Raw genomic sequence first — 14,708 nt, forward strand, 5'->3', positions numbered from 1 at the left:
TTTTGTGTGTTCATTATTTATTCAGTGATGGTGTCCTTCAACATCTACTGTGTTTGTGAGCAAATTGAATGGGACTTGCTCAGGGGTGTCCATGTGTGGCCTTGGGGCTATTTTCGGCCCGCAGCTCATTTTGTATTGGCCACCTACACAGCATCTTTAATGTATAAAATGTGTCAAAGTGGCCACCCTGCGTTCTTAAATTTTACAGTATGCGGCCTCCAGGAAAAACTTTGGAGACCACTGTACTCGACAACGCATACTTTGTAAGAAGAGGCTGATGCTCCACAGCAGCCTGCCATCACTGGAATTAATCAGCTGGCGTTCATGTGACGCCCGGCAGGTCATGTTAATTTAGAGGATGAGCTGCATCCCTGGGGTTTCATTTATCAGCCGCCTGTGACGTCCTGACTTGATTACAATTTGCAACAACAAAAAAAATCTATTACTTGCACATCGGCAGGTTAAAGCCTGAACATTTCACTTTGCACCTCCTTTAGAACATACTTGGACAATTTATAATCAAACTAACCGAGATGTCACTCGTGACGTCAACGTCATGCGTAAGCTATGTTGACGATCGGTCAAATAACATTGAGGAGGAGGCAGTTTGTATTTTAATGGGGAAAAAATCTAACACTTGGAAATTTTGGGAGCCGTAATAATAATATATATATACATACATAATAATAAGGATCACCAATAATTACTTACGAAGCCACAATGTTGTCTCTTAATTACTGCAATTAATTATTACACGCTACTAACCAAAATATTGACACACTTTAAATTCATATTCTTATCATCGTAAAAAAAGCGAAACTGTCGTGAATTGTGCTTTTTCGACGGCCGCAATTTGAAGCTTTCAAGCATTCGAGCTGCTGGAGTGTGGAAAAGGTACAAATGTGTCGCAGTCACGTAACACAAATTATTTAATGTTTCACCTCTGTGTCGCAGTAAAAGTAGCTTTAATGCCAACGTTTCTGGCGAAGGCGATTTGTTGTGGGGTTTTTTAGGTGAAATTGGCGACTTTTGGTTACTTCCGGGATCGAAATTGAATGAAGTTCACAAGACTACTACCCGGAAGTGTCAGCATGAGCGGATGTATTATTTTATTTCAGATGTATTCATGTTCATTAGTCACGCATTTTTGTCAAATGTGTTTGATAAATAAATTCATTTAATTTCTGAGCCGGTAAATTGACAATAATAATTACGGAGCTCAAATAAAATATAGATTGAAAAATAGGCATGAATTATTGTGCCATTTTAGTCGCTTTATTTTGCAAACTTTAACAACCAGCAACACTGCCATTTGACGAACAAATCAATTTGTACTTTTTGACATATTAATAATTTTGTGCTTTCTGTGTGTGTTTTTATTGATTAATTGACGTTTGAATATTTGAGGCCTTGAACACCTGTGGTCGTCAATAAAATCTGACTTCTCTGAAGAATGAATTTAAACGTGAAATCATATTACTTGCTACTGTTAGACAGTTGAGGGGTTTTAAACGTTAAAAGTTTGCCGCGAATGAAGAAAAGGAGACAGCTGTTAACATCTGGTTTCAGCGTTTAATTGACACTTGTTTTGTGATATTTTAGTCACTTGGCACACTTGAATTAAATTAGCTAGCAGCATCTTTGTGACTCGAACAAGGGAAAATAAAAGCAAACATTTGACATCCGAAGAGAAGAAAAAAATAACTTCAGTTATTTCCTGGCGCCCTCGTTAGGAATCGTCTCTTCTTCATCGTCATCTTCATCATCATCACAGCTCAAGCCCCGAGGCCGGAAGTTGAGTTTGGACGTTCTGAGGTTATGTCGTCATTTTAGGTTTAAACATTTAGTGACGTGTTTAATTTCATTTCATTGCACTTCATAAAAAAACGAAATTGTCACTGATGGGAATTTAATCAAATTTACATTTCTTGACTTTTAAACTTTGGCCTGCTTTTTTGTTGAACTTCTGACAAATAAGGAATTAAAAGGACAGGCTGAAGTGCACTGAAGAGTTTTTTCTTGGTGCTGGTTCTAAGGCCGGCTCTGCTCCAGCTGCTGGTGCTGGCTCCTTATTGCGAAGCGGCTTACATGCACCGGGATCGGGACCACTATCTTAGGGTTCCGCGACGGTTCCCCGGACTTGTTGTTGACGTTGCCGGCTTTGACCCGTTTCCACTTGGCGCGTCTGTTCTGAAACCAGATCTTGACCTGCACCTCGCTCAGCTTGAGCGCATGCGCGATCTGGGAGCGCTCGGTGAGCGACAGGTACTTCTTGCAGTGGAACTCCTTTTCCAGCTCCAGCAGCTGCTCGCTGGTGAACGCCGTCCGCCGCCGCCGGTTCTTGCCCCCGCCCGCGGGGCAGGACGCTCCGCCGCCGGAGCCGTGGCCGTGCGGACCGTCCTCGAGCGCCGTCCCGCCGCCGTCCGTGTCCTCCCGGTGGGTGGCGGAGGCGATGTTGTCGTCCGAGCTGTAGTCCAGGTCACTGTCCATGGAGAAGCTCTCGTCTCTCCGCGCGCACTCGTCCTCCTTGGACTCGTCCAGATGGATGTGACTCCGCGCTGACAGCGAAATTTTTAAAAAGTTAATTGTGACAACTGTTGTACTTTTTTTTTAACGAATGCACAAAAACGGAAATAAATATTTTGAAATATTTCAATCATTCATCACTCTCCACACTTCACACTCAGCAAAATTAATGAAATATCCACTTCCTGTCTACCTGTAGCTGTCTGCGCGGATGTGTCGGCGTCGTGGATCGCCTGCAGCGTGCACTCTTTCCCCTGTACAAAACTCTTGCCGTCCTCTGCGTGCTTCCGGGCCGCGTCTTGGTGTTGCTGGCCCGGCGAGAAGCCTCCAGGCAGCGAGGCCATCAGCGTGGAGGTGAGCGCCAGGCTGGAGCAGAATCCGCTCTGCAGCGCCGGGATGTGAGCGTGCGGGTGTGAGGGATGTCCGGCGGCCAGAGCCGGCTGAAGGGAGGAAGGGGGCGGCGGCGGCGGCTGCAGCACCACCGAACGATACGGCATGAACATGGGATAGCCGGTGTAAACGAAGTGTCCTGGGCTGGGCTGCGGAGGCCCCCCGATAAGAGAGTCAATGCTGAAGGCGGTGCTGCTTCCGAGTGGCCGCTGCATCACCACGAAGGGCGGGCTGGACGCTGCACTCATAAGAACGACGCCGGAGACGGAGCACTGTGAGCGGCAGCAGAGGGGGCACGGAGCCCCGGAGGTTTCAGTGGAGCCTGACGCATTCCATCAAAGCCACTCCCGCGTCCTCTTTCTCCTCCAACTTCCACCAAGATCGCCGAAAAAGAAGGTAAAACTCTGCTAAAAGTCCACTCTTCGCTGGTGCCGAGCGCGTCCGCTGACGTTTGGGATTTAAATTGCGCTCCCCGCGGTTTAATTGAGCTGCTTTGCCCTCCCGGACCATGCCCCTCCTCGGCGAACACCGGCCGCTGATTGGTCAGGAGGAATGACGTAACAGCTCGGCTTCCGTCGGCCGGATGAACGACATTTGACCGCGGAGTGACGTGACGTCACAACAGAACCTCGTTGCTGATCATTTTTTCCTTTGATTTGGAAAAGACTTTAAACTTGAGATGAGTTTTAAGCTGACACTTGGTGTCAGAAATAATTAAATGAGCTGTCAATCAAAATCAGCAGGCGACCTTCCTCGCGTGTCACCTTTGTATGGAATCCTCATCAATGCCACATTATCATATGTAGCTGCATGACCTCTGACCCACACTGGCTCTCCCAGTGGACTCCCCCTCTCCCGGTGGGCTGAGTCAAGGTCATGCATGGATGTCCCCCCCCCCCCCCCCCCCCCCAGGGTCAGCATGTCATTAAAGGCGTCCTGATGTGTGGCGACATTAAATAGCAGTATTTTTCAATTAGCGCCGACAAATTCAATCAAAGTCGCATAGATTAGCAAGCAGGAGCCGCGGCTCATTTACAGGCCACTTTAATTGCGCGGCCATTAGACGAGCGGCGCGCGGCCTTGCTCTCATTATCAATCATGCAGAGCATCAATAGTAAAAGGTTGGAAGGGAGGGGAGGGGCAGCGGGCCAGTGAGTGTCGGCGTGCGTGCATGGCGAGTGTGCACGCCGCTACACAGCCATACCTCCACGGAGCAGCTAATAAATAGCCACTTTTGTGCTTATAAATTATCCAGTTTAATTAACAACAGAGATGATGATTGGACGATGATAATTAAACCTTTCCTGCATGCAAGGAGAGCGCTGCCTTCATCCTTTCAAGGGGGTGAGGGGGTCTAGCAGCTTACCTTAGCAGTAGCTACAAGATGCCATAATCATCAGCGTCCAAATGGCTTACAATCATTTACAGAAATAAACCCATAAGCACCCCCCCGCCTCAACTTCCGCCTCTCCCAGTGTTTAAATCTGCAACTAAATGGCGTCTTTGCTGATATTACGCCGGCATGTTGTAAAGCGGCGAGGACGTGGCGGGGAAACCATTAGGTAGCCCGGCCCTGCTGAGAGGAACAGACACGTGAAGCGGTGTGTGTGTGTGTGTGTGTGTCGCCCTGAGCGCTGAGGCCACTCGCCAGCGTTCAGTCAGAGCGGCGTGGCGGTATCAACCTTTTCATCAGCCTCGAAATGCCAGGACACGTTTACTCATTCGCACGCCTGCGACCGACGCTTCAGGCGTTAAAGAAAGCGACTAAAAACTGCAGCAATTTATGACGGCGGGGGAGTGCAAACACAAGACTGCATTGACGTGCGTTAGCCTGATAGCATTTGGTTACATCAGGGGTGTCCAAAGTGTGGCCTGAGGGCCATTTTGGTCCGTCAGCTTGGCCCCTCGGTATCTCAACATTTGCATTTGAAAATAAAGGACATTTTTCAGAAAATAGGGGAAAATGAGGACAATTGTGGTCTTTCCACCAACATTTTTCCCCCACCCCCCCCAGTGCCTGTGGTGTGTGTTTCACTTTCTCCCACATTGATGAATGGTTTGGGATTTGTTTTCATGCCGGATGCCTTTGCATTCATGTCAATTTGCTGGCTTGCGTTTACCGGCTACACGATGCGTTACACCGATGTTGCTCGAGTGTTAGCCGATCTGAAGCTGTGCTGCTCCGGCATACTGGAGAGGATTATTTTTTCCCTTAAATACGAGTGTTTCCCAGGGAAAATGGGAGGGTTGACATGTATGCCGGGGCATGTTATAGAAATAAAATTCATTTATTATTAATTAGATGTATTGTATGTGAATTTGGTGCCGTTTGGAAACAATTTTAATCACATTCTAGCACCCCTGGCTGGCCAGTCATAGCACAGCCATTAATTGCTGTGGGAAAGGCAGCTGTCTCTCACTGGTGCTGAGACATGGAAGTCAAGTGAGCATTGGGATAGGACATGTGACCGCCGCTCTGTTTAATCAGGTCCTTTACGGAGAAAACACCGTCTTCCGCGTGGCGGCAAACAGCTGGTCGCGGTGGCAACGCATTGCTAATGCCTGTGACCTCGTTAGCGACGAGTTAGTATCCATCACCCTGACGGATCAACTTTCCAAAAGCAGCAAGCAGGTGTGCGTCATCCGTAATGACTGTTATTACACTCAGAACGCAGCCCCCACACCCTACTCAAGGCCAATCCATGTCAAGGCGCTCTGCTTGTCCTTTGACCTTTGGCTATAAAAGCACGCAGGTAAGTATGCACTGCTGTCCATGTCAAACCCAGGGAATTAGAGGCGTCCAGACACAAGCAGCAGCATCCAGACACTCAGGCAGTGAGTTTGAGTGGAGTTAATTAGATCTGAACTTGTCTGGCACGCTCGTTATCCAATTATCACCCGCTGTCAACCAATAGGGTGCGAGGGGGGGCTGCTTTTAAATTGGGTTAGCACAGCTTTGCCCGGCTGGTGAATACCAGCAAGCTGAATGCTTTGCCATCTTTTCTCACAAGAACGGTGGGATAGCGTGTCGAGTCGCAGGTGACGTGCGACCATGTGACCGACAGCGGTTAACAAGGCTCATGACACGGCGGGAGGTCAACAGGGACGTTAACCCCCGGACGCTCAGATGTTTCACGTCCCCTCGCTGCCTCCGACATCGTTAGAGACGATCGCGCTGCCTCTGCTAATGAGCCCTCGCCGTATAATTAGCAGCGTGCTCGGCACTTGGCCCGCAGATCGCGACTAATGGAGTGAAGAAGGCAGAGAAGGAGCCATTAAGGCAGGATGTGAACTCCAGCTCGCCATGCAAAACCCTCCAAACATCTTCTCCATCATCTCCTCACTCGTTCAACTTCCTGTTTGCGTATGAGAAACATGTCGGCATCATGCAATGCAGGCCTCAGTTTGGTCAAAGGTCAAAGACGGCAGAGGAATACTGGGAGGTGGAATCAAGAGCTGTGTGTGTGTGTGTGTGTGTTTGTGTTTGTGTGTGTGTGATTTGTTCATGAGTGTCACTTGTGTGTGTGTGATGGGTGATGGGGGGGCGGAGTCACATAATGGCCACGGCTGGCAAGGTCAGTGAGGTGATTGGTCGTATGATCACTGTGGGGAGGGAGCCGGCTTGGTCGAGGTCGCCACTGATGACTGTTGTGATACATGCACACACACGCACGCACACACATGCCAATCAGCAAAGAAAGCTCCCATTTCGAGCGACTGGAGCTAATTGGTCCATTTGACCACGTCCCAGTCCAAAATGTGGCACCACAGGGTGTGACATTATTTGTGCAACATGTGTGCGTCATCTGGCCTGCAGCGGCGTTGTGTCTTCAGGTGGAAAACCGGGCCAAAGGCCGTTAAAAGGCAGCTGTTGGCGGCGGCTCGCTGCGGCGGAGGTCAGCGCTGCAGCAGGACAGCTGGCGTCTAATCACAGAGCGCGAGAGTGTCAAGAGGCTCCCACGTCTTCAGGTTTCTTCTGAAAGAAGACTCACAACACAACTCCACCCTCTTGGAGCCAGGTACGTTGGAGGACATGATCAGGTGGCATCAACGTTATGGCCTCTTCCCAAATGTTACTTCCTGTGTGGCCATCACCTTTCTGATGGTTGTCGTGGCTCCAATGTGCAATAAGTAGAGATGCTCGATGTTGGCATTCTTACTGACATCACATATTCTCCAGATCTTCGATCTTCTCCGATACCGTTGCCGATATGGTTATGCTTCTTCTCTTGGATGCATTTTACAAATGAACACTGTTTGTGCAAAATAAGACAAATAATGCAAAATGCAAATCACGTTACTGGGAAAAAGCTGCATGTGATTCTTCCTGAGTTGTGATAATACATTAAAAGTACTGAAGAAAGACGCCTCACTCCCCCCTCACATAACAAGCGCTTTACGTATGTCATGTTCCACATGACATGTCACGCCAGGCGTGTCCAAAGTGCGGCCAGAGGCCATTTGCAGCTCACGGTTGTTTTTTCATTGGCCCGTGGCACATTCTACAAATACAATTTAACAAGAAAAGAGAAAAAAAAACAGCAAAAATTGAGAAAATCAGCAGTAATTTTACAAGAATAATGTCAAAATATAAAAAAAAGAAAAACATTTTACATGTATAGCGTCATAATATGAGGAAAAGATGAAGAGATGGCATACTAAAGAAAGACATGTTTTTAAAGTACAGTAATAGTATAAGAAACAACAAAACAATGAATATAGTTGTCATTTTTGGAAAAAGCCCAGACTGGGCTTGTTGCTCTGTGGTGCCATCTGATGAGGTCTCACTTGCGCACCGATGTCATTAAAAGAAACCCAATCTCGATGTGGTCTAATATCAAATTTTTATGCCAATAAAATTCACGGTCGGATGATATTTCCTACTAAGCTCTTCTGCTTCTTCCTACTCCTTTTTGTTGTTGAATGTTAAATTGTGCAAGCGATGTTCTTGTTAAGCAGGTCTGGAACAAGTAAACCATGACCCAGCTGAATTTTAAGTTTGACATTTGACTCCAAAAAATCAGAACCGTATGACACAAAGTCAGATGTCGTCAGTGCCATGAATCCAATGTCCACATGCACAGACACACACAAAGCAGCACTAATTACAAGTCTCCAGGGAGCACAACTGGAGCGTACACTTCGGCGTCTTCTTGCTTGAGGGTCTTTTTTCGGTGAGAAGGTTCAGCGACACTCACTGAATGATTCGATGTGAACCAGAAAAGGTGAGTTTGTCTCGGCTCGCTGAACCCACCTGTGCCGAGATGCACACCGTTGCCGTCCTCTCAGTTCACCTTGCAGAACGTGACCTCAAACCGGGGAAACATGATGTTTCAAAAATCAAGTTGCAATAGTTTTCATCATGTGACCCAAAAGGACACAAAGCCTCAATGTCTTGCTCTTTAGGGTTGGGGGCGGGGTCGCCTTGGAGAGGGAAGTGGGTCAACATGCAACGTCTCATTAGTGTCTCATGTAAATATGCTAATTAGTCACTCTTGACACAGGACAATTTTGTTGTGTTTGTACACGTTTTTATTGATGAACCGTGAGTGACCCGAACACAATGAACACACCTGGACAGAACAGGACATTTTAACGACTAGTAACAGGAATACTACTAACAGGTTTAACAGTACACCATATTCACGGTTCAGTTACGTGCGTCGGTTTTAAGGTCACGATATGATTCATGAAACGAATTTTAAAATGTATAGGTACTCGCCACTAATGAATGATGAACGACAGAACAGATGAATCCGAGTCACGGGCTAGCGTGACAACGTTGTGGTGTGGGGCCGTGTCCACCTCACTGTGAAGCTGCTAGGGGTAGTGTGCGGCTCCCCTGCTCGGCGGGCCGCTGGCTTGTGCTGGCTAGCTGTTGGCGAAAGCGTCTCTCCAAGCTGCGTCTGCATAATCTACACTGCTTGTCTGTTGTAATTCCACTTACCATTTTATATTAATTTGTGTTCACCTCACTGCAAGTTTTGAGGCTATTGAGGTCATTTTATATCAGTGTCACTTTTGCATTTCACAGCAACAATGGTGCGTTCAAGGACTGTCACAGTGCAAAATCTCGAGGCTTGACAAAAAAACATTATCAGTGACTGATACGTGTAAACAGTGTGGTCTTTTTTTAATAGTGGTACATGTATGCTGTACATTTATTATCACAAATGTATAAATCATTACTGACTTAGGGTGAATGAGATGTTTTCTGCAGAAAAAATTGTCTATTTTTAGAGAAAAAATAAATAAAATCTGGGGGGTTGTCAATACTGAATTGTGAATGTGCGGGGATCCACTATATAACACTTTACGATGGGGGTCTCCAAACGCTTTCCACCAAAAACTGAAGGATTGGGGGTGCAACAGCCCACAGTGTAACAATGGTGCATTATGTAATAATGTAATATATTTTCATCTCATTATGTGATAACACCGCATTTTGTAATAAAATTCTTCAACGCATTTTGCATTAAACTTTGCTGCATTTTGTGATAACTTGCTACATATTCCAAAAGTTACCAAATGCGGATTCTGCACTTTTTTTTGGAAGAAAATGTAAAAATATGGTGCATTGTGTAACAAATAGTGCTGTCCGATGATTACATTTTTTAATCAGATTAATCATAAATGCCAAATGAATTAATCATGACTAATCAACATTTAAACTGATGTCTGAAATATGCCAATTTTTACTGTGTTTTATTGAAAGAAAGTATATATTTGCATGTATTAACTGCTCCAAATGAACTAAAAATTCTAATCAAGCTAAAAGATACTTCAGGTCTAAAGAAAATCTATTTACGAAACACTAGTTTCTTTAATAGCAGCAGAATATTTGAATCACACTTTATTTAAAACATATTGTGAGCAATGAGGTCCTGTCCTGTTCAAAGACATCACGTAATTTAAGGTAAATTTACTTGTTTGCAGTGTATTTTCCAGCATATTTAAATTTAGCAAATTGTACATCCGAATTAAGAGTTACGAAGTGAGTGATAAGAATGTAACCATTTTATGAGCAATGAGGGGCTGCGTTCAAAGACACAACGTCATTTAAGTTCGATTACTATTTTGAGTGTATTTTATGGGATTTCCGAGCATACTTAAATGCAGCAAATTGTACTTCCGCATTTAGAGTTACAAAGTGAGTGATAAGATTATCCCAATATTATTTTTGTTTGTCTTTATGTTTATTTAGACGCATAATTAAGACGTTCATGTGATGTTCGCAGTGTCCCTGAATGCATCTCGCGGTCGTGTAGTGACAATGAGAAGGTTTTGCTCCGACGACAAAGGGACAAAAGACGCGTTTGTGAGTTGGAAATACATATATGTTGTTGGAATTGCACCGCTGTTGATGTGTTCAGGTTGGATTAAAGTTATAACAGAGCGTCAGACTCTGTGTGACTCTAATTAATGAAATCAATTACAGTAGTTACCATTAACGTGCTATTTTTGACAGCCCTAGTAATAAACCACTGAAATTCATACCCTCATGAGAAAAAACATCACAACAACATGAAGCGTTTCAGCTTAATTAGAATTCATTTTAAGAAACTAGCGCAAAGTTTCATTGTTCAAACCCAAATCAAATTTAACTATATTGATTATAATGGAGAAAGTGTTAAGTATTACTCACATGAAAATTATCAGTGCAATGAAGTGTTGGAAGACAAACATGCAATATGGATTTTTATGCAAATATTATATAGCATAAAAACTACAAATACAAATATAGAACAAAAATATCATCAATGACCAATTGCATGTTTTTGTTTTCCAAAAATGGTATGAGGAAAATAGAAATATTTCATGCATTATGGAGTAAACAAATGCCCATATTGATATATTTCATATCAAATTTCATATCAAAGTTCAGTGTTTAGTTATTTGGAAAAATGTTAATTTCCCAGTTGGACTAGTATGATACACTGCTGATTTAAAATGTTAAGACCAGTTGAAAAATGTCAAGAATTTTGAACTGTTGGATCTTAAGGAGGTTCTAAATAGAGCTTCAAAATACAAAATGAAGTGGGAGTGAGACAAAAAAACATTTATGTACGCAATGTATTGTAAACAAGCATTAAAGTGAAATAGGCTGATCAAAAGTTTAAGACCATAGCTTAAAAAAAAAGAGGACTCTATCATGAGTAGCTGCGCCATTCTTGTCATTCACCTAAATTTTGAGGTCGTTCACTGTTTGGAACTGATGTCCATTTTTGTAAACTGCCCTGGTCATCCATCCCCAAATGTTCTCAATTGAATTTAGCTCAGGGGAACACTCAGGATGATCCAAAACTGAGTTTATTTGAAAAAGTCCTTTGTCAGGTGGGCATTCTGAACTGCAGTGTTGTCCTGTTGGAAAAAGCCAGTCATTACCACACAGAAGAGGGCCTTCAGTCATGAGGCATTCCCCCTGCAACATCTCCACATAGCCAGCTGCCATTTGACACCCCTGCACAACCGGAAGCTCCATTGTTCCATTTTAGGAAAAAGCACCCCAGATCATGATGGCACCTCCTCCACTGTGGAAAACATCCCAGGCGGGATCTCCTTGTCATGCCAATAACGTTGGAAGCCATCAGGACCTTCAATCAAAGAATAAAACTTTCTTCCGTCTTTCAATGTCCCATGTTTGGTGCTCTCCTGCAAATTCCAAACACTCAATTTAGTAGTGCTGAAAAAGACGAGGCCTTTGAAGACGTTTTTTGTTCTTAAAACCCTTTTCTCCCAGATGGCGTCTGATGGTTATTGGGCTGCACTCGGCACCAGTAACAACCTTCATTTGGGCTAAGGATCGTCCCGTGTCTTGATGGACAGCCAATGGGATTCTCCAGCTCAGAGCTGGTGAGATTTTTTTGGGTCTACCACTTGACTTTTTCATTCCATAACCCTCAGGAACCCTCAGGAAGTTTGAAATGTCTGTCTTACTGCACCTCAGCAGCAATGGTCCACTATTGAGAGGCCTTGCTTCTGCAGCTCAACAATCTGACCGCATTCAAAGAGAGAAAGCTTTATTGCCTTTGCCATCAAGAGATCATGACAGTGTGAATACCTGAAAGAAAATGACATTAAATCCACATTTTTGCCAAGATTTTGAATTTTAAAGGCTGTGATCTTAAACTTTTGATCAGCCTACAGTATAATGCCTTTTATAAAGTATATACATTTTATATACTAATATCAAAATAACATTTTATACAGCATTTCAAATATTATATACTATATAAAAATAGTTTTAGAAAGTATATAAATTTGTATATACTATACAAAAATAAAGTTTTAGAAAGTATATAACATTTTATATCTGCAAAATTATTGTAAACAAGCCTTTAATGCTTGTTGGCAATAATTTTTTTTGGTTTTTGTGTCACTCCCATTTCTTCTTTTTTCCTTTTGAAGCTCTACACAGAACCTCCTTAAGATCTAACAGTGCAAAATTCGTGCAATTTTTCAACTGGTCTTAAAATTTTGATCGGCAGTCTATGATACTCGTCCAATTGGGGAATTAACATTTTTCCAAATTATTAAACACTGAATTATGCATATGAATACTTAATTAATTAAAAATACTGAATTAGTGTAGCTTTTGTCTCTAGCTTGCAAATACATTCTCCATCAATACAGTTACATTTGATTTAGGTTTGACCAAAGCAATATTGCAATACTTTCTTAAAATTAATTCTAATTACGCTGAAACGCTTAGTGGTGTTTGTTGGTTTTTCTCATTAAGGTTCTCAATAGTTTATTACATAATGCATCAAATTGTTACACTTTCCATAAAAAGGTGCAACACCCGCGTTTGGTAATAACTTTTGGAATATGTAACAAGTTATTACAAAATGCGTCAAAGTTTATTACAAAATGTGTTCAAGAATTTTATTACAAAATGCATCAGTTGTGACAAAATGCGCCGTTATTACATAATGAGATGAAAATGTATTACATTATTACATAATGCACCATTATTACATACTGTGTTGTAATAATGGTAACATTATTAAGAGTAACATTAAGAGTAACAGTTTAATTATTATTTATTTTATATTTCAGACTGTTCAAACTGTTACTCTTACTGTTATTTATCCAACATCCTTGAATTTCCTAATTATTTATTTTATATTTAGGAACTTCAAGTTTGTTGGATCCACCGCCACAAAATCTTTCTGATGGGGAAGATAGCTGCTTCAGGTTGTGCAGGGGCGTCAAACGGCAGCTGGCTATGTGGAGATGTTGCAGAGGGCATCCCACATGACTGAAGGCCCTCGTCTGTGTGGTCATGACTGGCTTTTTCAACAGGACAACGCTGCAGTTCACAATGCCTGCCTGATAAATTACTTTTTCCAGTGGAATAACCTTACGCTTTTGGACAATCATGCGTGTTCCCCTGATCTAAATCCGATTGAGAACATTTGGGGATGGATGGCAAGGGAAGTTTACAAAAATGGACATCAGTTCCAGACAGTGGATGCCCTCCGTGAAGCCATCTCCACCACCTGGAGCAACATTCCCACTAGCTTCCTGGAAACACTGGCATCAAGCATGCCCAAAACAATTTTTGAGGTGATTAACAAGAATGGTGCAGCTACTCCATTACTGACTCCTTTTTTGAAAATTTCATTTCTATTTTAGGGGAGTTTTTTAAAATATTTTTTAGCTATGGTCTTAAACTTTTGATCAGCTGATGAACAGCCTATTTCAATTTAATGCTTGTTTGCTTACTCAATTATTATTATTATTATTTATTTATTTTTTGCTCACCCCTATTTCTTCTTTTTGCATTTTGAAGTGCTACTTCGAACCTCCTTAAAATCCAACAGTGCAAAATGTAAATTCTTGCAATTTTTCAACTGGTCTTAAAATTGTGATCAGGAGTGTACTTCAGGGACTAACAGAGGCAGTCAACATAACCCAAGAGTTGGTTCCTGACAGTCCATGCCACTCCAACCACTCATTCAGCAGACTGTTGTCCACTCTTCTCTTTTGCACTGCTGACATTGACATCCAAGGTCAGTCATCACCTGAGGGCGGCCGGCCCCACTATTTGAGAAGCACTGGTTTAGAGGAAGCCAACATGAACAGCATTGCCACCAAACTAATGCAACATCAGCAATCCCTCGGTGGGCTTCAAAGACTTTATCAGACCTGGAAAAGCAGAGCAAAATGGATGGATGGCTGAAACATGTAACATTATTATCTTAAATATGGTGATTTTAGTTTGTGCACAAATTGAAAACCTTTAACACTCATGGGCGATTACGAAAAATTCTCAGGCGCCACATACACAGCTGATTTTAAGCATCATTGACACACATTTACTTCTGGCAGTCAAATCAGCTGATGCTGATTGCAGAGCTTCATTGTCTAAAATGGTCTCGAGAGCTGACAGATGTTTTTATGTGCACAGGCTTTAAAACGGTGTTGTGGTGGATTTATATAGTTCCTTTATTTTAAAGGTATTAAGATATAATCTCTGTCCACATAAAAACAAGTGCATTTTGGCCAAGAAGCCTGAATAAGCAAATTTGGCAGCTTGATACACCACCAAATAACAAAACTAGATATAAAAACTAGATTTTAGACATATTTAAACATTTTAACAACTTCAAAAACTTTATTAATAGTACGACTACAGTTGTATTACGTTGTGTTATACAGTGGTTAACATGTTGTATTAACATACTTGGCAAAACGTTACTTAAAAAGAGCGTTTGAACAAATGAATTCCCATTCAAATTTTATTTGAAATCCAAACTAATTGGAGGTTGACCAGCGTCCGAGAACCG

The 14,708-nt window shown here is 42.8% G+C and overlaps 1 protein-coding gene across 1 annotated transcript; it reads right to left on the minus strand.

Moving 5' to 3' along the window:
* Positions 1-1,564: 1,564 nt before the first annotated feature.
* Positions 1,565-3,360, minus strand: gbx2 (gastrulation brain homeobox 2). Its single transcript, XM_054784239.1, has 2 exons — positions 2,720-3,360; positions 1,565-2,558 (listed from the first exon to the last, which is right to left on the minus strand). Exons 1-2 carry the CDS (start codon positions 3,162-3,164, stop codon positions 2,032-2,034), a joined length of 972 nt encoding a protein of 323 aa, XP_054640214.1. The 5' UTR covers positions 3,165-3,360; the 3' UTR covers positions 1,565-2,031.
* Positions 3,361-14,708: the final 11,348 nt, after the last annotated feature.

This window comes from Dunckerocampus dactyliophorus, chromosome 1 (assembly GCF_027744805.1).
Source record: "Dunckerocampus dactyliophorus isolate RoL2022-P2 chromosome 1, RoL_Ddac_1.1, whole genome shotgun sequence".
In the NCBI taxonomy this organism is placed as follows: Eukaryota; Metazoa; Chordata; class Actinopteri; order Syngnathiformes; family Syngnathidae; genus Dunckerocampus; species Dunckerocampus dactyliophorus.